The sequence below is a fragment of the Rutilus rutilus genome (assembly GCF_951802725.1).
Source record: "Rutilus rutilus genome assembly, chromosome: 3".
Taxonomy (NCBI): domain Eukaryota; kingdom Metazoa; phylum Chordata; class Actinopteri; order Cypriniformes; family Leuciscidae; genus Rutilus; species Rutilus rutilus.
The window spans coordinates 29653662-29681548 of NC_140211.1; the positions used below are offsets into that span (position 1 = coordinate 29653662).

General features: G+C 38.3%; 1 protein-coding gene across 1 annotated transcript; it reads right to left on the bottom strand.

Moving 5' to 3' along the window:
* Nucleotides 1–1860: 1860 nt before the first annotated feature.
* arl8 (ADP-ribosylation factor-like 8) lies at nt 1861–13941 on the bottom strand. The gene is made up of 6 exons (XM_084403612.1): nt 13333–13941; nt 9750–9810; nt 9284–9431; nt 6229–6312; nt 5959–6110; nt 1861–3748 (listed from the first exon to the last, which is right to left on the bottom strand). The coding sequence occupies exons 1-6, from the start codon at nt 13376–13378 to the stop codon at nt 3700–3702; spliced, it is 540 nt and encodes a 179-aa protein (XP_084259738.1). The 5' UTR covers nt 13379–13941; the 3' UTR covers nt 1861–3699.
* Nucleotides 13942–27887: the final 13946 nt, after the last annotated feature.

Sequence of the window (27887 nt, forward strand, 5' to 3'; positions counted from 1 at the left end):
CAAACATCAAAATGTAATTTATTAATATGTATTCGAGTCAAAATGACATAGAAACATCTTTCCCTATTTTGCCTGGAAACGCTTGCGTGTCGCGTGAAAAATAGGCGTCGGTTCTATTTCTGGCATGCATGGGTTTTCCGCGCGTCTCGAGCTGCGCCTGAGACGCGTGTGTCACGCAGGCAGTTAGTTTATTTCGCAGGCCGAAATAAAAATGGACACGCCACGCAGCCAGTGTGTCGCCGGCCTTACAAATCTGGAACGCGGTCATTCTTAGAAGTATCGATACTAATACATTTAGGAATCGTGACGTTTTTAATTTCCGATTTACTTTTGAAGTATCGGTGCACCGTGCAACAGAGCAAGGTAGGCAAAGTACTTCCATATGTCACTCCTCGCGTCATCTTTTTCTACGATGTGGACCACTTGTGATCGCACATGCAGCCATCTCGCTGTAGTGTTTTGTCACATGACACTGACAGCGGCAGGTTCTCTGCTGCGTGCTTCAGGAAAAAAAACAGACGTCCAGATAGGGAGGCGGTTTTTTTTTTTTTTTTTTTTTTTTTTTAAAGTATCGATACTGATAAATTTAGGTATCGTGACGTTTTTAATTTCCGAGTATCGCGATACTTTTGAAGTATCGGTACACCGTGCAACTACCGGATAATTTCCGATTTCGGACACAACCATACTCTTCCTCTCAGATTGTCTATTCATTGTTTGTGTCAACATTCAATGCACCTGTGCACTCTGAACTTGCTAATATTTTGTACAGTTGGTTTGATCACATTATTAGAAACAGTTTTGAGCCGTTGTGTGTGTAGCCTAAACGATGACAACTGTTTTGTAGTTGTGTTTAACTTCTGTCTGTTTACTGTTTTCCAACACGAAATGTGTTTTAGTGAATGAGAATGTTTAGAGTTTTGCAAAAAGAGTGATTGAGAATTGCAAATGGTGTCTAATTAATTACCTCAACTTGTTTAGGGTTTTATTTAGCCAATTTTGCCATTTATTTGACATGTTTAGACCATTAAGCATTTGGTTCAGAGACTGGGGTTTAGTGTTTCAGCAATTGAGGAAAACTGTAATACAACAAAATTTTAATTATTTTAATACTTATTAGGGCCCCGGCCACCAGGTTGAGAACTACTGTTGTAGACACTGAATTGGAGAACAAGTTCCTTCTTTTTAAAGAGTAACAATACATAATGGTGTAGGACAATTATAGTGAACATGGCCAATAAAATAACTACAAAGCTGAAGCCACAAATCAACATTATAATTAAATGTTTTATAATAGAAACGAACAGGTGTACTTGAGCAAATGGGGAACTCTAGCAGCTTTGAAGCTTCATGGGTACTGAATTAAAAATAAATATCCGACATAAGAGCTGATGGTTTCAAGTACGACCTGGGTCATGTGCCCGGTCTCAGACCTACATTCCTGTCTTACACTTCTATAAATGAAAGACTAAGGCTCCCCATTATAAAACTGTAATTCATTGATTTAGCTTATTAAAGTGCCCCCTTTATAAAGTGTTGTTTTTTGCCTCAACATATGGATAATTTACATCAGAATCAGTTCCTTTCACAGTTGAAAGCATTTCCTATCATCAACTACGAAGAAAATTTTAAGAGATAGATTCATTCAAACAAAGTGGAAGCAGACAATTTCCAAATGGATACACAAGACTAATCCAAGGTTGCTGCGGCTGCTTTTTCTTCTTCTAATAAACTGAAATTACTTTTTTTTTTTTACTCATCTTTTTACATATATATATATATATATATATATATATATATATATATATATATATATATATATACACATATATAACCCAATAATACAACAATAACACAATTGAGATTTCAAAATAAAAGCTTTTATTATAAAACTATAAGAATTAGGAAAGTTGCTACAGATTTCACCTTCTCATTTAGAAATGGCACATCTGAGAACTTCATGGTCTGGTTTGACCAAGAACATCAGCATTGAAACAGAATATTTCTTGTCCAATGACCTCCGTTTCAACATGGTGTCATACAACATACTCGTATCAGGTTTGTAATGATGCATATTAACACACACGAATACACATTCAGCTTTAGACTGAGAAAAAAAAAAAATTATATTACATATATCTGACCAATGATGCCTTTTATGCCAAGTCACAACAGCCAAATTCATTTTTTATTTCATCAGAGAAGACTCCATGTGAACTTTTTTATTTTGGTATGAAAGTTAAACAGGACATCCACAACAGTCAGGTAATGACCTCAAAGAGCCACCATATAAAACCCCTGCAAAACAGAGACAGACAGATCCATGGGACTGATTTGCCTAGATCAGCAGCCAATAATAATTATGTAAAAAGATTTCACTGCTGGCAGGGACATGTCAGTGAGAGCACCAATTTGTAGTCACTGCATCAAAGTCTTGCAAGAGTTTCCCTTAATCGAAAGCAGCGCACGGAGAGGATGGAAAAATGTGAACACACACAGAACAGTTTTTCAGCTTGAACCAAAAAGCGCATTGGCAAAATCAACATGTGAAAAATAAGCACTAGTGCTCATGCACTCATGTACCATACAAACGGAAAACAGCGAAGATGAAAAAAAAAAAAAAAAAATGTAATATTAAATGTCTGGAGCTGAACAAATATGAATAAAACAGCAATCACTTAAACAGCAACAGACAACTTATGGCTGGTTGACCTATGAAGATCATCTGCAGGTTCCATTTTTGCACCAACAGGGTTTGGATGAAAAGAAAATCATAATACTGAGTTACTTTTGAACGTTATTTCCTTATGATAACTGAATGACCTTTATGCTATAACCACACTCGAGCGAGGAGCATGGCTACTTAAAACAAACACACACAAAAACATGCTAATTCACCTGCAGTGATGTTGGTTGGACATTCTCACATTCAAAGCGCGCACACACACACCTGTAACAAGCATTACAATAAATCCAACATTTTTTAAAACAGATTTAAGCCTTCTCTAACAGCTGTGATCATACCTGGTGACTACCTGGTGACTTTTAAATTGCATCTCAAATGACATTTCAAGCTGCAATGGCCACGCTTGAAATGGTAACAGCACCCTCTACAGTAACGAATGTTTGAGGTAATGTGAAATGATATGCTCAGGTGTTTTCATGATATGTAGTGGTGATGGTGGGTAGGTACCAATGGCACTTAAAACACTCGATACCCAAAAACATACAGCTGACCAATGACAACAATTGACCCCAAAATTTCCCCATCTGAAAAGTAACATTTTGACCATTCAAATAATTTCTTTCCAGTAGATTTAAAGAAAAACAGCTTAATAAACCCATCCAAAGAACTTCTTTTCCACTGCCAGAATGCTAAAAATGCCCCTCCTCACAAACACATACCAGCACTGCAGTGCCTCTCTTTAAGTTGAAATACTTTGAATATCTTCTGCTATACACCCAGTAAAAAACTCCAGTTGCTCCTGATACATTATTGATCAACAAGTCTGTCAAACCAGATTCACATAACCATTAAATCCCAGCTGAGGTAGGTGTCCAAAGTGTTCAGCTGCAAAATGTAAATTCTGAGATTTGAGAGATTTAAAATAAAACATAAGCAGCCAATAGGATGAGTCTGCGATGCCACCGAAGGAGGTGGAAATCACAGTCAATAAGTCCAACATGGAGAATCAGAGGCTATCTGAGCCCAGCCCTTGAGGTCATCCACTCTAAACCCTGACACAGCCTGAAACACACACACACACACACACACACACACACACACACACAAAAGTGTTAAATAGGGATGCACTAAAAAGAAAATCCTGCCAAGTACAATAAAAAGATAATTTTCATATTAAGACCAATATAAAAATGTTACACTATTGCCTATAAAATTCAAAACTAAAACAATTAACATAAAAATGAATAGTTAAAAATGTTACAAGTAGACATGTGCTGGTATACGGTAGTACAATATATCACGACAATGAACATGCACAATATTGTTATCGTGGGGCCGTGTGCACTTCAAAATACATTGAATAATTTGATAATGATTTTTATTCCCATCAACCGTTTAAAATGCACAACACGCTGTAAGCAGCGTAAAAGAGGCATGTATGAAGGTAATATGATGCCATAAAGAATCATATTATATGATGCCATAAAAAATGCACAAGAGAAAATTTGTAAAGGTGTAAATCGCCTTTCAAGTGTAAGAAAAAACTATTTGCAGCATTTAACTGTTATTCGTAAGCATTGCAGGCCTGTGAACAGCAATTTCTGTTCACAGGCCTGCGTATTTGTGCGCAAAAACCGTGCCAAAAGTGTAAGCGCAGAAAAATGGAAGTCAGAAGAATACAGATCCTATTCATTTTGCATTAGCATGAAGCTGCAGCTTCACAATACATGAATTACACTTACGAATAACAGTTAAATGCTGCAAATAGTTTTTTCTTACACTTGAAAGGCGATTTACACCTTTACAAATTTAATTTGTGCTTGCAATCTTATGTACACTTTCACAAATCTTACCCTGCGCATGCGATTCTTTATGGCATCATATTACCTTCATAGGCATGCACCAACTCTGATGTAAACAAGCCCAACACGCATGAGCAGCACATGAGCAGCACATGGCGGAACAAGTAAAGGAGACGTGCTGAACGAAAATGCACATTCACTCTCTGACAGCAGGTGGCGCTGATAGAACAGCAGAAATGCTGCAGTTTTAAATGTTTCAAACAGCCATTCAGATTTTTGAATTCGCAATGGTGTTCATCGCAGAACCGATTACTTAAAGACTTAAGGCTATTTATTGTCAAATTAAAACATTTTTAGATTTTAACCTGAACTACAACATGCCCTAGATATTGTTTGAAATAAATATGTTCTGATTCTTTATTGTTCAGTCACTTTATATTTATATTATATATAATAATCTCAACATTTAATAATACATTATTATCAAAATTATCAAAAGTTGTATTAAAAAAAGAATTTTTTTAAATGTATTATTTAATGGACCTGAGCTAACGAATTAACAGTAGTATTTTTTAACTAACATTAACCAAGAATAAATACTTCTGTAACAAATCTAGCTATTGCTCATTGTTAATGTTAATGCATTAATGAGACCTTATTGTAAAATGATAACTATTGTTCTTTATAATTCTTTTGCACTTTAATCTGTTTGAAACATTTGTTGACTTTGAACATTTAAATACAATAAAGCAATACACAAAAATGTTTACTTATTTTTGTTACAAGGGAAAAAGTTATTAAATCGGTTATAGTGACAACTCTTTTTCTGCAACTTATTTCAATATCGTGATAATACCGTATACCGTGATAAAAGCTTTAGAAATTAGCGCAACATGAACATTTTTGTGTCACATGCCTAGTTACAAGTGAACAAGCGTCACAGAATTAGTGTATGAAAAATTTATATTTGCAATAGATTACATTTAACAGTTTAACGTTTTAACGATTAACGTTAAGCAAAGCTTGATAGCAAAGCTAATCTAAATGACCAATTTTGATTGAGACTGCAGATGTAAAACTGTATTATTAGTCAATAAAATGTAATACTGATACATCTGGAGAGAGATGATATTTTTGGAGAGTTAGGACATGATTCATTTAATCTGCTAGCAGAAGTGTCTGGCAAAGCAAGGAACAAAGAGCGTTAATAAGCGCAAACCCTGCCCTGCAGCCAATCACAGGTAACTGCATGATTGAGTTGACCAATGAAATCAGCTGTGAGGCAGGCTTTGGAAAAAAAAAATCTCGAAGTGTGAAGTGTGCATCCTTTTGAAGATTTTTCTCTATGGGTAAAACATTATTTAAATTTTAACTTGCTCTGTTTTATTGTATTATTACATTTTTACATCATTAATCAAGCAATAACTGCAGGCTAGAATAGTTAATGTTCAGAGGTAGTGCAGGTCTTACCCTTCTCCAGTAAGCGCACAGCAGGACTGGATGTGCCATGGATGATCCTTGATGGAGCTGAGGGTCAGGTATTTGGAAATCTCTGCTGCAGACATACAGCCCTTCATGTCTTGCTTATTAGCAAAGATCAACACCGCAGCTTTGCGGAGATCCTAAGTGAATGATGAAGAAAAAACAACAACTGAAAAACAGAATCAACATTTTGCGAGAGTGAAGCTTTATATTCATCCTCCAGAGTTTTATCGTGTGGTGTAAATGTTAAAGCATTACCTCGTGTGCTAGCATTCTGTAGAGCTCTTCTTTAGAAATGGCTAGTCTCTCTCTGTCAGTACTGTCCACTACCAGTATGATGAACTACCAAAGAAAACACACATACACACACAAAGCATTATCATCAGATGTCAGGCAGCATACTGTTGCACTTGCATTCAGAGGTGGTTTCTAAGTTTAGCAAGGCCACAGAGTAGCTTGTTGCTCAGAGTACACATGACCTTGGCAGAAATGGTGTATCTATGGTCTGTAAGAGCGAGTGCTCCTGAATAAAGCTTGACAGCAGGGCCCCACCACAAATCTCATACGCACACTTTCTGAATGAAAGGCAGGGGTCTCGCTATTCAAACCTCTTTGTGTAACCCTGAACTTTGAACTGTGAATCAGACACCAGCTGCTAAGATCTGGCGGAATTACCGCTGCGCACAACTGTTGTTCAAACTATTGTTCACAGCAGACTGGACCCACAGCTGTTCATCTCACCATATTATCTTTAAAGATGCTATTAGTTTGTGCATGTGCTGTTAGATACTGGTACTAAAAATACCCATTTGAAGATGTATCTGTATGAGCACATTCTAGTCAAAAGTTGGTTTTTGATATTTAAAATAAAAGTGGGAACACTTAAAGGGATAGTTCACCCAAAAATTTTAATTGTGTCATAATTTACTCACCCTCAAGTTGTGCCAAACCTGTGTGAATTTCTTTCTTCTGCTGAACACAAAAGAAGATATTTTGCTGAATGTCAGTAACCAAACAGTTGATGGACCCCATTGACTTCCACTGTATTTTTATTCCATACAATGGAACTTATGGATGTCAATGGGGTCCATCAACTGTTTGATTAATGATTACCCATATCCTTCGAAATATCTTCTTCTGTGTTCAGCAGAAGAAAGAAATTCACACAGGTTTGGCACAACTTGAGGGTGAGTAAATGACGACACAATTTTCATTTTTGGGTGAACTATCCTTTTAACTGAAAGGTTCTATATGTTAAGACTGCATGAAATAACAATGGACAATACATTTAATGCATCTTTTAAACTTGAATTGTTACATATTACCAATAGGACCTGATATTGTTAAAGTACATACATTCATACAGATTTTTTTTTTTTTAAAGAAATAATCATTTATTCTACTAGAACGCATTCAATTCAAAAGCCTGTATAGTATATGCATTTATAATGTTGCAAATACTTCCATTTCAATTCCATTTCTTTTGAAACTTTCAATTCATCAAAGAATCCTGAAAAAAAAAAATCTGCATATTCAGCAGCACAACACTGTTAATAATAATAATTATAAATAATAATTCGTTACATTTATATAGCGCTTTTTCTGAGACCTCAAAGCGCTTTACATATGGAAGGGGGGAATCTCCTCAACCACCACCAATGTGCAGCATCCACTTGGATGACGCCCACCACATACCAGCTTACTGGTGGAGAGCAGACAGTGATGAAGCCAATCAGTGTATGGGGATGATTAGGAGGCCATGATGGACAGAGGCCAAGGGGCAAATTTGGCCAGGATGCCGGGGTTACACCCCTACACTTTTTTCGAAGGACATCCTGGGATTTTTAATGACCACAGAGAGTCAGGACCTCGGTTTTACGTCTCATCCGAAGGACGGTGCTCTTTTGGCAGTATAGTGTCCCCGTCACTATACTGGGGCATTAGGACCCACACAGACCACAGGGTGAGCACCCCCTGCTGGCATCGCTAACACCTCTTCCAGCAGCAACCTAGTTTTCCCAGGAGGTCTCCCATCCAGGTACTAACCAGGCTCAGCCCTGCTTAGCTTCAGTGGGCAACCAGTCTTGGGCTACAGGGTGATATGGTTAATAATAAGAAATGTTTCTTGAGCAGCCAATCAGAATATTAGAATGATTTCTGAAGGATCATGTGACACTGAAGACTGGAGTGATGATGTTTTTCCATCACAGGAATAGATTACATTTAAAAAAAAAAAAATTATATATATATATTACAACACTTTCACAAGATTGTATTTAAACTTCAAATAAATGCTAGCCTGGTAATACCAGACTCTGCTACTTCACTTTGCTTCGTAGAGAGAGTCTGGAGTTCCGTAATAGAAAAACGTTTTCTTTACCGCTAGTCTGAAGCTTAAAATCATTGGTTACCCGTAAGCCAATCACATAACGTTTGGTTATGGCGTGTGTTACGCGCATGCTCAGCCGCATCTAACTTCCACTGTAAACACATGTATGATGCGAAAACAAAACCATCGAGCGAAATACCGGAGTGAACATGGCTGTGAACGACTTTTTCAGATTATGTGAAGTAAATCTACGCATCCACGGTACAATCAGCGTCTACGTCACGGCTCTCAGCCCGCCCTCTGTTCGTTGATTGGCCGGCTGTTTTCAGGCCGGAGGAAAACGGAAAGCTATGACGCGGTCTCAGTCTGAGTACAGAAGCGAAATGAAATTGAGCGGAAGTACGAAGTCTGACGTAGTCAGGCTAAATAAATGCAGCCCCCTTAAGCATAAGAGACTTCTTTAAGAAGAGATGCGGATTCAATTCACGTGTCATGTTCCCAAGCCATTACATCTTTCTCTGCCAATGATTTCCTGTCTACTCTATGAGGTCTCTGTGAATACAAAAACAGGCCTAAAACAGGACGCAGGAAATTCATCCTCGGTCTGTTTATCCTACACATTTGGTTTCTCTCTTCCAACTCGTGAAGTCCCATTTACAATTTCAACAACACGGAACTGACTTCAGCTGACCAACAGCCAAAATGTATTATTTTCCTGTTATCATCGTAAAGCTGCTTTGAAACAATCTGTATTGTATAAAACGCTATATAAATAAAGGTGACTTGACAGCAGCACCAATCAGAAACAGCCTGTAAAATCTCTCATGGGACCTATATCCACTTCAATTTCATCTGCAAAGCATTTAAAAAAAAATCAATTATGTAATCCAGTCCCCTCTTGTGTGAAGTTTTCAATTCTGTTAATACAATCATCACTTATCAAAGGGGTTCAGCCTCCAGCAGTGTAGTGTATAAGTGCATTACCTCAGTGTTGGAGTAGTATGTGTTCCAAGAGGAACGGAGACTCTCCTGACCACCGATATCCCACATCAGGAAGTGGGTTTTCTTCACCACTATTTCTTCCACATTGCTGCCAATCGTAGGAGACGTGTGCACCACCTCATTCATTAAACTGCACAACAAAACAGGTTCAGATAAAACAAACCGCAGAGCAGTTTGTATACTTCACATTAATTACCACATTGGAAACTTTACCTATCTGTCCATACAGTATCTCAATCTATTGTTTTACTGTATACTGCACATTGTATGATGAATAAATTGCCATGTTTAGAGTGTATTGTATGTCCATTCTCACCGTAACAATTTTGGCTGGCCCAGGCGTGTGGCAATAAAGACTCTATTCTATTATTCAATGAATTAGAGACTACGAATATAAATAAAGAGCAATAAAGATTCTAATCAAGTAAATAAAATATCTATTACTCACAATTGATAAAGTATAGTGGTCTTTCCAGCATTGTCCAGCCCCACAATTATCACCTTGTGTTCTGCATAACAGAAGAAAATATATTACGGATTAAAAGAATGGTCAAATTATTATTACAAGAACTTTATTTAAAATTCAAATGCAACAAATTAATCTCAATAAATAAGGATAAGAAAATATGTGAAATGCCATCAAATTTTAAATACAATGCAATCCATAATTAAAGTGGGTTCATTGCGTTAACTGTGCTCTTTCCTTCAGGGCTAGTTTGTTCCTGTTGTTCTCTCTGTTCTAACTCCCAGATAATTGGTCCAGCAATCCCATACAAACACACAACTCAGCCACATGGGAAGCACAATTGCATAACAGAGGAAGACGTGATTAGATAAACCAGTGATCCATCCTTTATCAGAGCTCAATATGAGGAAATTCTGACAGCCTCTGTGTGTGTGTGTGTGTGTGTGTATCTGAGAGAGAGGGCACATTTTGATATTTTTCACCTTTAAACTCTGATGTGAACTACAGGAAGCAGGACTGGATAACTCATGATATCTTTGGCAGCTTCACAAAGACTATTTCACGCCTATTACTTCCTCCAGAAGCACCAACCCCTATTTTACTCCTGTATGCCTCCAGCAAAAATGTCACAGGGGCAAACTAAAGCCATGAAGAGAGACTGTTTATTAAGACTACAGTTACACTTCCCACAGGTTTTGGTGGAACTTTTCATAACAAACTCAAGGACAAATTTAGCCTGATTCTAATGTAAGACTACTAGTGCTACTGCTCTACGCTTTAGCCAAAGGATAAAACCTTTGAACATTAAAGTGAGCGGTTAATGATTTACAAGACCAATAGGTCCTAATTTATTTAAAGGGGTCCTATTATGCCCTTTCACGGAGTCTTGATTTTGTTTTTGGGGTGTACTAGAATATGCTTTCATGCTTGATTGTTCAAAAACACATTTTTCACATATTTTACATTATTACAGCTCCTCTCTCCCCAGTCTGTCCCAAATGCGTTGTTTAGTTCTGGTTTCGATGAAGTCCCTCCTTCCGAAATACAAAATGTGCTGTGATTGGTTTGCTGGCCCAGTGTGTTGTGATCGGCAGCACTTAGCACGTGTTCGAGAAATGTCCCGCCCCTCCATAACCGCGAGTTCTTCTCTAGTGTAAATATAAAGGATGCCGTCAATTTCAAACCCGATTCAGACCCTGACAATGTTAACAAACAAGAGGATTATCCAGAATGGATTTCATGCACAGACTTTGCAAGCACAGATTTCACAGGACGTTTAAGAGTATGTTTTTCTTGTACATTATAGGTACGATGTTATCCACCATTTAATCATGATATTTGTCGGAAAACTATGGTAATCGATCATAAAAACATGGATCATTTTCCTAAGGGGCGGTGAACAGTCTTACAAAAGCGAGAGCGTACAAAAGATATAGTAAACACTATATCAACACTAATGTTGGTTGGCAGGTGAGCATAGCAACAACATAAAACTTATAATTAGAACTGTTAATAGAAAACCCCACTACAAATAAGATGTGATTCTGGAAGCTGTTCTTCGTAAAAGGTGCAGCGCACAGATAAACATCTTAATTATAATGTTCAGGATCAGTGTTTAAAATAAATGTTACCCATTCTAAGTTCATCAGCCTTAGGAAGGTCAAACAAATGAGTTGTGGTCTCTTTGACAAAGCAGCTAGGCCAGGCCTCATCCGCTTTTTATGCTCAAACAGCAACATTAATAATAATAATAATAATAATACGATACTGTTACGATATAATATGACTGCAGGAACGTTTGTGTATTAGAGAGAGCAACGCTCAATGTAATGAATTGACTGGTCCTCTTCAGGACAGTAATCCAGGGAATTAGGAAAGAGAATGGGATTACAAATCCAACAGACAGAATTCCTTCTATGTCTACAGAAGTAGGCCAAAGAGCTATCCTACTTTCTCCTGGGACCTCAAATTGGACCTAGAGCAAGAAGTTCATTTGTAAGGAACAAATCTATAGCACACACAAGAAATCATATGTTAACAATAATTAACAAGTAGAAACTTCTATGAATGCAAATAAATTGGTGTCAGAAATTATTGAAAGTGCACGAAATATCAACAACTGGGATGGACCCAGTGTTAAAGGAACATCTGTCCAACATTACAGCAATCTGGATGTGGTTAGGAATGTTTGTCAGGGGACAAAACTGCTAAAAAAAATACACTGGAAATACTATTTGGTTGGTAAAAATTCTGTTAGAAGTGTAATTTGGAAACAATCTAGTACACAAGTTAAAATCTCTGCAGCTTCTGTGAATTTGTCCATCATTGTGTGTCCTGAAGGCTGGATCTCTCTGGGCAGGCTCAACTGACTGCTGAAATAGGCGGACAATGGGAGAGGAAAACGGTTTCCTCACGCTGCTTTTGTTTGCCAGGTGCTTGTGGCGTCTGTTTCTCTACACAAAAGCATTTTCAATTCAAATCAGTTCCTTTTATTGTCATTCCACAAGTTGGAGCTGATATCTGACCCCTCTGTCCTCTGGACCTACATCATGAGAGACACATCTGTCACAGCAGCAGTTAAGACATACAAACATATATCAGTCAAAAAAAAAAGAAAAAAAAAAGCATTAATATAGCCAAGAGCTGGAGAATAGCTGGAGTTTCATCACAGGCTAGTTGTAGGCAGCATAATCCACTATGGCAAAACCATTGCTTTTTCATGCACTGATCAACTGAGGTTTTGGGCTACCAAGAAAACACACAAAATACACATTTAAGTGTTTAATTTATTGCAGTATCAATTTGTGTCTGTAGATTTCAGATATCTTTTAAAGGCCAAGTTTTTTTCCTCATGCACTGCACCATCTCCACTTCAGTAACTTTGTTACTTTCTCTAAGTTTTTATAGAGTGACAAAAAGAGTTATCCAAAATCCAATCTGTAGAAACCTTTAACTCTGTGTGAACAAAATGAAACAAATTTTAAATCTGGCTTTATCAAATGTTCAGATTTCTGTTCTGGAAATGTATCAAGTGTATATTTAATAAGAGAATGCATTATTTGCATATGTACACATTTCACAAAATGTAATACAAACAATTGTCTGCACTTTGATTAATCAACAGGGAGAATTTAATATGTTTTTTTTGTGTCTTACAACAACATACAGTCTTCAGAAAGCACGTTATCGCATCAACAAGTGGATAATACTCAGTTTATGTGCAGATCATTTAGGAGACATTTAGATCTGACCCATCTGTTACCTTCACCACTAACCAGATCATCTGAAGTGTTTGAGCAACCGGGAGAAGGAAACGGACCAGGTAGCCGACTAACGAACCGTTACCATTACAAGGTGAAAACACGATCTGCTCGGTTTAAAATATAAGGTAAACGTGTCAGTGAGAGACAGTGGTTTCGATAAGTTAGCATTGGCACAACGCAGCGGATTTAAAACGAGCACACTAGCATTAACATTAGCTCAGTTCCGCTGGATATCTGCCCGAGGCGGACAGCATTCAAAACAACTCGCTATAGTACAAACCAGTCAGAACAACACCTCTTACCTTGATTACAAAAGAAGCTCCATAGTTTGGCGAAAATTAGACCCATGTCTCCTGGTGTGTGAGAGAGCGTGTCCAGTGAGTGGGAGTTTAGCGAGAGGCCTAACAGTTACAGCAGCTGTCCGTGAAGCCGTTATTTCTTCATAAACCCGCTCGCGCCATGCAGATACGATAAGTCAGCAGCACATGCCTCCTTCTGTCCGTGTGTGTATGTCCACGGTGTGTTCACCCAGGCGAGCAGCTCCCGAGCACTTTCTTCTTTCTTTGTGGTCAGATCAAGTGTGCGACAGATGCGAGCGCGGCGGATACATCACTATCCAAACACAAGCCTCTTCACTTCCCAGGTCGCTCTGACCTCATCCACATTTTCCTCATGGACAAAAAAACAAAACGCACATCAGCTCCCTTTGTCAAGCTACACACGGGTAGGTGCACGGGAGGCCCTTAAGGGAGTAAAACCACGCATATGTGCAATTGTGCATGTGCTGCTGCTGGGTAAATAACAAGATCTCACTCTCTTTTGCTGTGCTGTAGACACAAAACACACACCATCCCCCATCAGTGTTACACGTGTGAGGATCATGACGTGCACACATCCAACCCACAAGTGTCACATCCATACTATGTGTTTTATATTTAATTAAAAATCCCTGTTGAACATTGAATCTACTGTATACTAGAACATGGTTGCAAACACAATTTTAATTTTCTTTTTAAACTGACATGGACATATCCTAAGCAGATAGATGGGCAGGCATGCAGGCACATAGACAGGTAGGCAGGCTATAGTATGCAGGTAGACATGCAGGCTGTCAGATAGATTCATAGATGGTGGATTGATTGATTTAATGTTTTACTCACCTGAATCAAAACTAGGATATGACCAAAAACCACAGCACTCTGCATTGATTCTGACCACTGAGAGGAAACTGGTTGGTTACTCATATTTGTCTTTTTCTGTTTTGCCTGAACCACAAGTTCCCTCCTGCCTGCAGCGGAGCTTATTTGCACAATAATGTGAAATCTCTTAAGAAAAACTGAAATGGAGCCTGTATGCAAGTATCGTCTCTGCTAAGAATCTACCGTAATAAGAAATGATTTGCCATTTTACTGAACACTGTCTCATATGGTTGTTTCAGATTAGCAAATGGTATACAGTGAGGAAGATAAGTATTTGAACACCCTGCTATTTTGCAAGTTCTCCCACTTAGAAATCATGGAGGGGTCTGAAATTGTCATCGTAGGTGCATGTCCACTGTGAGAGACATAATCTATAAAAAAAAAAATCCAGAAATCACAATGTATGATTTTTTAACTATTTATTTGTATGATACAGCTGCAAATAAGTATTTGAACACCTGAGAAAATCAATGTTAATATTTGGTACAGTTGCCTTTGTTTGCAATTACAGAGGTCAAACGTTTCCTGTAGTTTTTCACCAGGTTTGCACACACTGCAGGAGGGATTTTGGCCCACTCCTCCACACAGATCTTCTCTAGATCAGTCAGGTTTCTGGGCTGTCGCTGAGAAACACGGAGTTTGAGCTCCCTCCAAAGATTCTCTATTGGGTTTAGGTCTGGAGACTGGCTAGGCCACGCCAGAACCTTGATATGCTTCTTACAGAGCCACTCCTTGGTTATCCTGGCTGTGTGCTTCGGGTCATTGTCATGTTGGAAGACCCAGCCTCGACCCATCTTCAATGCTCTAACTGAGGGAAGGAGGTTGTTCCCCAAAATCTCGCAATACATGGCCCCAGTCATCCTCTCCTTAATACAGTGCAGTCGCCCTGTCCCATGTGCAGAAAAACACCCCCAAAGCATGATGTTACCACCCCAATGCTTCATAGTAGGGATGGTGTTCTTGGGATGGTACTCATCATTCTTCTTCCTCCAAACACGTTTAGTGGAATTATGACCAAAAAGTTCTATTTTGGTCTCATCTGACCACATGACTTTCTCCCATGACTCCTCTGGATCATCCAAATGGTCATTGGCAATCTTAAGACGGGCCTTGACATGTGCTGGTTTAAGCAGGGGAACCTTCCGTGCCATGCATGATTTCAAACCATGACGTCTTAGTGTATTACCAACAGTAACCTTGGAAACGGTGGTCCCAGCTCTTTTCAGGTCATTGACCAGCTCCTCCCATGTAGTTCTGGGCTGATTTCTCACCTTTCTTAGGATCATTGAGACCCCACGAGGTGAGATCTTGCATGGAGCCCCAGTCCGAGGGAGATTGACAGTCATGTTTAGCTTCTTCCATTTTCTAATGATTGCTCCAACAGTGGACCTTTTTTCACCAAGCTGCTTGGCAATTTCCCCGTAGCCCTTTCCAGCCTTGTGGAGGTGTACAATTTTGTCTCTAGTGTCTTTGGACAGCTCTTTGGTCTTGGCCATGTTAGTAGTTGGATTCTTACTGATTGTATGGGGTGGACAGGTGTCTTTATGCAGCTAACGACCTCAAACAGGTGCATCTAATTTAGGATAATAAATGGAGTGGAGGTGGACATTTTAAAGGCAGACTAACAGGTCTTTGAGGGTCAGAATTCTAGCTGATAGACAGGTGTTCAAATACTTATTTGGAGCTGTATCATACAAATAAATAGTTAAAAAATCATATATTGTGATTTCTGGATTTTTTTTTTTAGATTATGTCTCTCACAGTGGACATGCACCTACGATGGCAATTTCAGACCCCTCCATGATTTCCAAGTGGGAGAACTTGCAAAATAGCAGGGTGTTCAAATGCTTATTTTCCTCACTGTATGTCATAATATGACCTAAACACTTAACAACTTCTTTAGCATTCATCAGAAATCTGATTGGTGTCACACTTCAAGAAATACGACTTCAGTTCAAATCTAGTTGAACTTTGATTAATTTACAGTGGGTACGGAAAGTATTCAGACCCCCTTAAATGTTTCACTCTTTGTTATATTGCAGCCATTTGCTAAAATTATTTAAGGTTATTTTTTTTCCTCATTATTGTACACACAGCACCCCATATTGACAGAAAAACACAGAATTGTTGACATTTTTGCACATTTATTAAAAAAGAAAAACTGAAATATCACATGGTCCTAAATATTCATTTCAGACCCTTTGCTGTGACACTCATATATTTAACTCAGGTGCTGTACATTTCTTCTGATCATCCTTGAGATGGTTCTACACCTTCATTTGAGTCCAGCTGTGTTTGATTATACTGATTGGACTTGATTAGGAAAGCCACACACCTGTCTTTATAAGACCTTACAGCTCACAGTGCATGTCAGAGCAAATGAGAATCAGGAGGTTAAAGGAATTGCCTGAAGAGCCCATGAGACAGAATTGTGGCAAGGCACAGATCTGGCCAAGGTTACAAAAAAATTTCTGCTGCACTTAAGGTTCCTAAGAGCACAGTGGCCTCCATAATCCTTAAATGGAAGACGTTTGGGACGACCAGAACCCTTCCTAGAGCTGGCCGTCCGGCCAAACTGAGCTATCGGGGGAGAAGAGCCTTGGTGAGAGAGGTAAAGAAGAACCCAAAGATCACTGTGGCTGAGCTCCAGAGATGCAGTCGGGAGATGGGAGAAAGTTGTTGTAAGTCAATCACTGCAGCCATCCACCAGTCGGGGCTTTATGGCAGAGTGGCCCGACGGAAGCCTCTCCTCAGTGCAAGACAAATGAAAGCACACCTGAAGGACTCCAAGATGGTGATAAATAAGATTCTCTGGTCTGATGAGACCAAGATAGAACTTTTTGGCCTTAATTCTAAGCGGTATGTGTGGAGAAAACCAGGCACTGCTCATCACCTGTCCAATACAGTCTCAACAGTGAAGCATGGTGGTGGCAGCATCATGATGTGGGGGTGTTTTTCAGCTGCAGGGACAGGACGACTGGTTGCAATCGAGGGAAAGATGAATGCGGCCAAGTACAGGGATATCCTGGACGAAAACCTTCTCCAGAGTGCTCTGGACCTCAGACTGGGCCGAAGGTTCACCTTCCAACAAGACAATGACCCTAATCACACAGCTAAAATAACGAAGGAGTGGCTTCACAACAACTCCGTGACTGTTCTTGAACGGCCCAGCCAGAGAATGTACAATTCTGCTTGCGTCTCCAGTATAGGAGAGCAACAGCAAGAGAATTGACCAGCCGATGATTTGCCATCATGGAATTTTCTGGCTGTATGTGAATGAGCAGGGGCCACAATATTTAATTATACATTTTAATTGTATTAACTGCCCCTAACAACATTAGAAAATCATGAAAATAAAAAAATGACATGACAACTTATCGTTAGAAAATCATTATTTTATTTTATTAAAAGTTGAGAATTCAGGTTTGTTTATCAGTAGGCTACCATAGCAACGCTAACTTCCGCTGGAATTGTCGGATAGGAACCGTCCGTAGCCTTTCGCAAGAGTTACATTTTTTTGAACGCATCCGGATGACCAACTGACACGTTTTTTTTCGCACCGCACTCGTTCGGACCCATTCGCATGAGGTCTGCGAATCTCCATAGGAAATGAATGACTTCCGGTCGTTTTGAAGCCGTATCGGAGCTGATTTCAACTGCCAGTGTGAAGGCGGCGTTAGGACCATGTGATATTTCAGTTTTTCTTTTTTAATAAATGTGCAAAAATGTCAACAATTCTGTGTTTTTCTGTCAATATGGGGTGCTGTGTGTACAATAATGAGGAAAAAAAATGAACTTAAATGATTTTAGCAAATGGCTGCAATATAACAAAGAGTGAAAAATTTAAGGGGGTCTGAATACTTTCCGTACCCACTGTAAATGTGGTTATGTAGCATTAGTGTGTACAGACACTTGGTAAAGGTGTTTACAGTGTTGCACTAAGAAAAAGTGTTGCTCTGGATGGTTTGAAGACAGAAATGTGAGAACTTAGATTTTAAATAAAAAAAATATTTCATTTAAAGGCACACTATGTAATTTTTCGCCACTAGAGGTCGTTTATTCAAAACAAAGGCGTAGCTTGATGACGCCTTTGAGTCATGGGAGTTGTTGTCTTAACCTCTACAGCCGGTGGAGAATCCGACGAGACTTTGACAGAAATCATATGGATGACCGGTAATGTAAGATTTGTTTACATAACGAAAGCCATTGGAGCGGACCGAGGCCACTGGAGCGATTGCTAATGAGAAACAAGCACGACACACAGCTCGAAGGCAGTGGAGCTTTTATTATGACGACGCACGGACACGGTCCGTGTCCTTGTTAAAACTGCTTATTTCTCTGGATTTAAACATTCTTAGAAACATTTGGGATAATGTAAGAACACAAATCAACAAAATATAACATTGTTCTGGGTTTTGGATATTTGAATCCAAATATCTTACATAGTGTGCCTTTTAAGATGTGAAGTTGTCAACATTTCTTGGTGTAATTTCTTTAACATAAGAGTAGGTGCAGCCATTTGTAATTTGCAATTTGTAAAACTATGTTTGATGTGAGTAGGCCACTTGTTGAATCAAATATGCAGTACACTGTTGTGCCGAATTTCGACCCCCCCCCCCCGAAATTATTACCCCCCTACCATTGGTAGGTTTAGGATTAGTTGTGGGGGAGGGGTTAGGATTAGGCAATCAGTTACTGACTTAAACGAGGAGGGTAATAATTTGGCACAACAGCTGAATTTGTTTTTAGAACGAGGGAAAAAAAAACATTGGATAGGGAAAGCTCTGGCTTCTGTATGCATTTCTTTTTAAATTCTTAAAGAAAGTTTTTACATGCCATACAAGTTTCAGGTGTTCATAGTTCATACCATGTCTGGTTTGCAAAATTGAAATGCTTCTATTTTTCAGATTCTTTCTTATCTACTGGCAAGATTACAGATGTGTTTAAAGTCAAGCACTTCTTCATTTTTCTCTGCTTAACTTTTGCATAAGAACAAGTGTTGTGTCGAATTTCGACCCCCTGCCAAATTATAACCCTGAAGTCAGTAACTGATTGCCTAATCAAAAAATAATTTCGCGGGGGTCGAAATTCGGCTCAACACCGTAAACACGGCGTCGTCTCAAGAAATATTTGCCCACACACGAAACCACTGAAACCGACTCAAAATGATGTAGTATCCATGCCAGACCAGTATGTGGCGCTGTAATTCTGCCACAGAGACACACTAAAAACGGAGAAGAAGACTTGGAGCATGCACGGGCTTTGGCATGCATAAACCACCTTGCGCGCTATGGAACAAAGCTTGAGATTTACAAGATTTATTTATCCTGATTTATATTATTTATTTTAAAAACAGCAATTTGTTTAAATTAAATCTCAGACAAACTGTAGCAGAAATGTAACAGAGATACTAAGTGGTAAACATTTTTCATTAGTCCATTCAGTAACTAATTGATAAACTATTTCAAATTATTTTAGATGTTGCCTAATTAAACTTTATATAATGTCAGGAGGCTGCTCTCAGGTGAACATATGAAGTTCCAGAACTTCCAAGCCTTCTAGTGCACTGGGAAGGCTTTTATAAAGGTTAAAGCAACTGCTGGCTTGTGTGTATTTTCCAGTAGCACCTCACTGCAGTACACGAGATCCAGGGGGCGGAGTTGGATCCAGATCTAAGGGGTGGAGATTGGTAGGTTTAGGGGTGGGTTTAGGGATCAGGGGGTGGAGATGGGTAGGTTTAGGTATATGTAAGGTGGGTTAGCCCCATAGACAGTAAAAGAAATGGACACAGCGACCCCATTGGATTCAACGGAGACAAAGTGAAGCCCATTAGAAACTTTTACTTCCTGGGGGTCCAGCGTACTGCGCAGACTCAAACTGAGCTCGACGACGTAGATGTGACGTGAGCAAACCGTCTGTCTTCTAGTGGCTGTGCCAAGATCAATCTGAATCATTACCTTCCGAAACTCGCAGAGACGGAGAGCGTGAGTAGGAGCTGTCCATGATCTTGGAGCAGGAGAAACTTTTTGTAGGTGTTCTGATTAATTACTTTGTCATTTTGCCTCGACGTCCTCCCGATTGCCCGCGAGCTTCTCTTCCTGTCCATACGGTAATTTCCTACGGTGCGACAGAGAGTCGCGTGGCTGTGACGCAATCGTTAGCCTACTTTTACAAAAACTGCTTCTACAGGGCCATAACGTAAGCTACAAGGTAATGGAGCCTTTTATACATTTTCGTGTTTCTTTAGAAATAAATAATGGACAAATGGAGTCTTTAAACGCCTCAGATGTGAAGTTATTCGCTGTCAAAGTGACGCCAAAATGAATGGGAGTCAATGGGATGCTAACTGCAGGTGGGGTTCCGTTAGCCAATGGCGGCGTCCGGGGGTGCTTCAAAATAATACAAATCCCTGCACCCTTGGTTAGCCCTAACCCCCTGGATTTCGTGTTCTGCAGTGAGGACCATCTCGTATTTTCAGGTAATTTCCAGGGCTCTGTGAGCTGCAGGAATACAGGAGAGTGTCAACGGGCTGCTCTGACAATGATGTATCCATCCACATGATTTATCCAAGACTGGCAAGGCTTCACAAGAAAGCAAAGCATAATACTTATTTAAATACTTGTTTAACAGTGGTGACATTTTACTGTTTTCCCCAAAATTCTAAATCCCAAATCAAAATAGGCTATGCTTAGTTTTCTGGACATGATTCATAATCCTCTCCATCTGTTAGTATTTAATATATGGATGACAGCAAAATTTTGTAGAACACAGAGATTTATAGTGTGCATACCTCCTGCTTGTTTTATTTTATTTATTGTACAATGCTGGTTTGATTTTGATGCTATTTCGCTGTCAGACGCTAGGTGGCGCAGAAGGCACCATTTCAGATCAGCAAGCTCGTGCTCTGTGTCGACTAGAGCTGGGTATATACAATAGCCTACTAGTAGTAAGCACAATTATGAAAAATACAATTCTTAATAATTAACTAACCCTAACTGTTTGATTATAGGTATTAAAGTAATGGTAAATTATGACATAATTATTTATCATTATTTTTTACTTGACTTTAGTTGTTGTTTTGAAAGCAACATGCAATGTATTAATTTAAACACAATCCAGCTGTTTAATTTGGACAATTTGAACAACTTTGGACTTTCACCAATACCTTTTATAATTAAGGTATTTTTACAGTTGAAAAAAAAATAAAGTATCAACCCTTTTAGAGTCTCTCTATACAGCCACGAGATGGCAGTGATGAGAAAGACATGAAAGAGAAAGAAATACCAAATGAAAGGAATAGTTCACCCATAAATGAAAATTCTGTTATCATTTACTCACCTTCATGTCAGAGAGTGAACACATAGCTCTATCTGACACCTCATGATCTATCATCATATGCTATATATCATATAATCACCACAAGGGACTGTAGATTGATGTGTGATAGTCGGTGAAAAAGGTGTAGCCTATTTTTTCTGTAAAACAGCTGGTGCACAAACTTACATAATAATTAACTTGCTTGTTCTCTTCTTGCCAACTGTAGCCCATTATATGGCACACTCAAATTAGAGACCAAGAAGGTCTTGACTCTATACAGCAAGAGAGCAGAGTGGTTCTTTTCTCCTTTGTAAAGCTATAGTCAGAATGATTTTAAAAGCACTGACTGTAAAATGAGCACGAACAGTAAGTGGGGATGAAATGTTGAAAGAGATTCAGTAATGATTTACATTAGGATGTCCATCTATGCTAATTACACACACACACACACACATATATATATATATATATATATATATATATATATATATATATATATATATATATACGGACCGTTTCCAAAAAATTAGAATATCATGGAAAAGTTGATTTATTTCCATAATTCCATTCAAAACTTTAAACTTACATAGATTATAGATTCAGGGCCCACAACTCAAACGATTTCAAGTATTTAGTTGTTTATTTGTACATAATTTGGGCTTCCAGCTCATAAAACCCACGAAAACAGGATTTCAAAAAATGAGAATATTACATGAAATCACACAGTAATTACACAGTGATACCATGGTCATTGAACTAGGTTTTGGTTCTTTTGGCAGTGTGGGCAGGTGCAAATCCTGCTGGAAAATGAAGGAAGCATGAAGTGCTCTGAAAATGTCCTGGTAGATGGCTGCGTTGACTCTGGATTTAATAAAGCACAGTGGACCAAAGTCCTCTTTTCTGATGAGAGCAAATTTTGCATCTCATTTGGAAACCAAGGTCCCAGAGTCTGGAGGAAGAATGGAGAGGCACACAATCCAAGATGCTTGAAGTCCAGTGTGAAGTTTCCACAGTCTGTGTTGGTTTGGGGAGCCATGTCATCGGCTGGTGTTGGTCCACTGTGCTGTCCACTCAACACAGCCGTCTACCAGGACATTTTCAGAGCACTTCATGCTTCCTTCAGCAGACAAGCTTTATGGAGATGCTGACTTCATTTTCCAGCAGGATTTGCACCTGCCCACACTGCCAAAAGAACCAAAACCTAGTTCAATGACCATGGTATCACTGTGTAATTACAGTGTGATTTCATGTAATATTCTAATTTTTTGAAATCCTGTTTTCATGGGTTTTATGAGCTGGAAGCCCAAATTATGTACAAATAAACAACTAAATACTTGAAATCGTTTAAGTTGTGGGCCCTGAATCTATAATCTATGGAAGTTTACCGTTTTGAATGGAATTATGGAAATAAATAAACTTTTCCATGATATTCAAATTTTTGGGAAAGGGTCTGTATATATGCATGTTAATATATTTATCTACAGTATAAATAAAAAACAAAAATGATGTGTAATTATATCCCAAATCCCAAAATAAATGCATATTAAGTAGCACTGGGACAGTGCCTTTGAAACTGTGTATTGGCTAGCTAAAATATGTATTTCGATATGTAGGCTATTTTGGGAAGTTGCTTATATTTACACATAATTATTGTTGATATTGTATTGTGACTAGTAACTTAAGAAATGAAATGTGAGCGACTCATTGTAGATCGTTACTGAAACTGGTACTTCACTAAAGGCTAGATTTTACTAAAATACACTAGCTAGCCTAATTTACAATCACACTACATTCATTCATTACTGTCCAGCTCTCATATCAAATATGTTGCGGTATTAGTCAGTATTTAAGTATGCAGTAAATCACTAATATATAGAATGTGACCTAACATTCTTGCAAAATGTGACTGGGTAATGTTGGGTCAGAATGGCTTGATGGCTTTAACTGTCTAGTGAGTTTTTTTCTGAGACTCGTCATCCGTTATTCAGTAATGATTGACTCAAGATCACTTGTCTTGTCCTCTAATTAGGCCACAAATGCACCTGTTGCATGTCCTGCAGGATCATTCAAAGCATTTGAAGGGCACTAGAACACAAGCACACTTGCTTTCATGTTGACCTTATGCCTATTCATAAGCACACAACAGCAAAACTGCTATATGGATGTGAACTTCAGTCAAGGCTACTTTTACACGTGGCCGGCTATTTTCATAAACGGACATTTCACCCTCTCCGTTTTCAAAAATAACAATGTGCACACCTGTCATATATGCCGTCAAGAGCATGCCAAACCTGTAGGTGGCAGTGTACTGGCTCTTCGTGTTTGGAGGGAGGACTGAGGAGAAGTTGTTGCAAAGTTGCTGACCTCTGAGTCTGAGCACTCATTCGTCTCTGCTCCTCGACAGCTGTATTTTGCAAATGCAAATAGACGAAAAGGGTTTGCACCAACATAAATGCAACTGCTACTCTGAATGCATCCATGATCACCATAGCCAAATGAAAATGTAAACATAGGTAGCACTTTTGACGCAGGTGCCAGTTCTGTCGCGTACTGTGACATCAGCTGCCTAAAACTCAGTTTTTCTCAGTTTACATGCAAACGTGCAAATTAAGTTTTCCAAAATCTCCTCTCTGGCCGGAGTTTTTTATAGAAAGAATCGTTTTCAGAGGCGAATTCTCCGTTTGCGTGTAAACGAAGGGCACAAACGAAGGGAAATGTCTCTGTTTAAAAAACAACAACATGTACATGTAAACGGGGCCCAAGCCTTTAATGGTCATATGAGGGTAAAGTGTGCACAAGGTGAGAATTAAACATAACGGAGAGCAAAACTTCTTAAGAGTAAAGAACCGTCTGCAAGAGAATAAAGTGAAGTATGAAGTAGAGTAGAGAACCTAGAAATGACTAACATTCAATAGGTTCAGGTTCAGCCCGAGCCCTCTAGTGATTCACCACTCCATTTCTCTACAACCACTCGCCACCCCTGCAGGTGCAATTACCCTGCATCTCCATCTCCCCAGAAGCATGGTTGCCTATAGCTACAGCCCCTAAAAGGAAATCAGTCCTTCGGCCCACATCGCTGCCAATCTCCAACACCAGCAGCGCTGACATCTCCCAAGCCAGACTGAACAAACCGACCTCAAGTTGCTGGACGATGCCGTTATCTGCAGGTTACAAAAAGTCGAGGCAGAGTAAAGATGACTTTAAGAAATAATGGAAAGTGAATCATCATGCCATAAACAAATGCTGGTGGATTTCAGGAAGAAGAGGGTCCAAACTATCCCTGAGTAAATATGCAAGGGAATGATGTCATTCAGTAGATTTTTTTATTTTTTATCCAAAGTGACAATAATTTATTATGCAAATGTAAAATAAAGTAGGAAATTTAACCGAATGAAAGAATGGTATAGATTAGAATAACTCTATAGACTATCAATACACACTGAGGCTTTCTGAACAAATTTTTCATTGTATGCACACTAAAAAATATATATAAAAGTTATTAAAAAAGAGCCCAATGTACTGTGTTAATATGAAGTCATTTTCCATATTGGTTTAAAAAAAAAAGAAATGTCCCTAAACTTAATGGGGAATATATATGTATATATATATATATATATATATATATATATATATAATGTATACATTGGGTTTGATGATGATATTTATTTCAAACCTGCACACTAATTTTCTCACAAATCACAACATAACAAACAAATTATACAAGTGCATGGTTTGAAAAGGAGGTGGACGAAGCAAAGCTTATATGATTCCAAACCCCCTCACATTCAACACAAAATACAATACAAAAACAATCTACAAACATAATAATTCTGGTACAATACATACAGTAGAACAATTGTCACTATATAAGTAGTATAAGACAAGCAAGACAACACACACACACACACACACACACACACACACACACACACACACACACACACACACACACACACACACACACACACACACACACACACACACACAACACACACACTTACAAGAGACACTGGCCCAAACACTCTCTGACCCTACACCCTCTCACCACTGGCTTCATGCTGAGGGCATCACTCTCTGTCCTCTACATATTTCTTTAATACATTTTTTTTAAACAAATGTTTGAAATGAATTATATTTGGACAGGTTTTTAAATCATCCGCCAAATCATTCCAAAGCTTCACTCCCCACACTGAGATACACATTGATTTTAGAGTAGTTCTAAATTTGGGCAGATATATATATTTTTTTCCTCTTAGTGTGTAACTATGATGAGCATCTCTATCACGAAATAAGTTTTGAACATTAGGAGGCAAAGAGTTTTGAGATGCCCTGAACATAATTTGAGCAGTTTTAAAGTTGATCACATCCTGCAGTTTAAGTTCTTCCAGCTCTACAAACAATGGATTGGAATGATGTCTGTAGTGAACACCAGAGACAATCCTAATGGCCTTTTTCTGCAGAGTGATCAAGGGCTGTAAGTGAGTTTTATAACAGTTCCCCCAAATTTCAACACAATAATATAAATATGACATAATGAATGAATGAATGATACAGTAGAAGTCGAGCTTTAGTGTTCAGTAAGTTACATGATCTTTTCATCATTCCAACACATTTAGCCACCTTTGTCCTCAGGTAACTTATGTGGGGTTTCCAAGAGATCTTTTCATCTATTATAACGCCCAAAAATGTATTTTGTTGAACCTTTTCTATTAGTGTGTCATCAATAACAATTTTAACAGGTATATTACATTTACGATTACTAAACAGCATAATTTTTGTCTTTTTCAGATTCAATGACAGTTTGTTAGTATTAAACCAGGTTTTTAACTTTACCAATTCCACAGTTACCGAGGCCAAAAGTTGCTCCAGGTTGTCATCGGCACAGATAATATTGGTATCATCAGCAAAAAGGATAAATTTCATTTTCGTTGATAATTTACATAATTCATTAATATACATTTGAAATAATATAGGTCCTAGTATTGACCCCTGCGGTACTCCACACGTTATATCCAGAAACCCTGATTTATGTTGATCAATCTCAACAATCTGTCTCCTCTCGCATAGATAGCTCTCCAACCATTTTTTTGCTATTCCCCTTATTCCATAGTCCTCCAACTTTTTTATTAAAATCTGATGATCGATGGTGTCAAAGGACTTTTGGAGATCTATAAAGATTCCTAAAACAGATTTATTTATTTCAATACCATGTGTAATTTCTTCCAGTAAATCAATTAATGCATGTGAAGTACATCTATTTTCCCTGAACCCATATTGACAATCAGATAGTAATTGGTGTTTATCAATGAAGCTCCGAAGTCTTTTGTCATTTAATTTTTCTAAAATTTTGGAAAACTGTGGCAGGAGGGAAACAGGCCGATAGTTATTGAAATAATGTTTGTCCCCTAACTTTAAAATTGGTATGACTTTAGCAGTTTTCATTTGCGATGGAAAATGACCGAGTTGAAAGGATAAGTTACAGATATATGTGAATGGATTTATAATTTCTTCTGCAACATTACGAACAATCCTCATGTCAATATTATTTATGTCTTGAGATGTTTTGTTCTTGCAGTCCCTGATTACTTTCATAACCTCCCTCTCATCGGTTGGAGTGAGGAACATGGTATTAGAATTTATATCAATTAGTCCCTTAATCTGTTCGTTGGAAGATGGAATTTTTTGCGCCAGTTCAGGTCCAACGTTGACAAAAAAATGATTAAATCTATCCGCAATCATTGTTTTGTCTCGTATAATTGTGCCATTTTCCACAAAGTACTCCGGATAACATGAGCTGCTGGAACCACGACCAATAACGGTGTTCAAGACTTTCCAAATTGCTTTTATGCCATATTTCTTATTAATCAATAAATCAGTATAATATTCTCTCCTACTTACTCTCAATATGCTAGTTAATTTGTTTTTATATATTTTATACTTATGTTCAGTTTCACCAGTTCTGTACCTTAAAAATTGCCTATATAGAAAATGTTTCTTTTTACACGAGTTCGAAAGCCCATTTTTTTTTTTCAGGGTGTTTTTATATGTTTTCTTATTGTACATTTTTTAATGGGACAGTGTTTATTATAGAGTAATGAAAATATCAAGAAACGTGTTGAAAGCTACATTTACATCGGACAATTGATAAATAGGTTCCCAGTTTTGGCTCGCCAATTCATTTTTCAGTGCTATAATTAATTGATCAGTAATGACTCTACGGTAATATTCACTTTGTATAGTTTTAGATGAACACTGGTAAGTGATCACTGACATCATTCACTAACAAACCACCTGTTATGTTATTGTCAAAAATATTACAGAATATGTTATCTATGAGTGTG

Coding starts and splice junctions, on each gene's coding strand:
- arl8 (XM_084403612.1), bottom strand. CDS start 13,378: ATGGGTCTAATTTTCGCCAAACTATGGAGCTTCTTTTGTAATCAAG. Junction 6,313..9,283: donor CATACTACTCCAACACTGAG/GTAATGCACTTA, acceptor TTTCTTTGGTAG/TTCATCATACTGGTAGTGGA. Junction 3,749..5,958: donor TGTGCGCTTACTGGAGAAGG/GTAAGACCTGCA, acceptor TGTGTGTTTCAG/GCTGTGTCAGGGTTTAGAGT.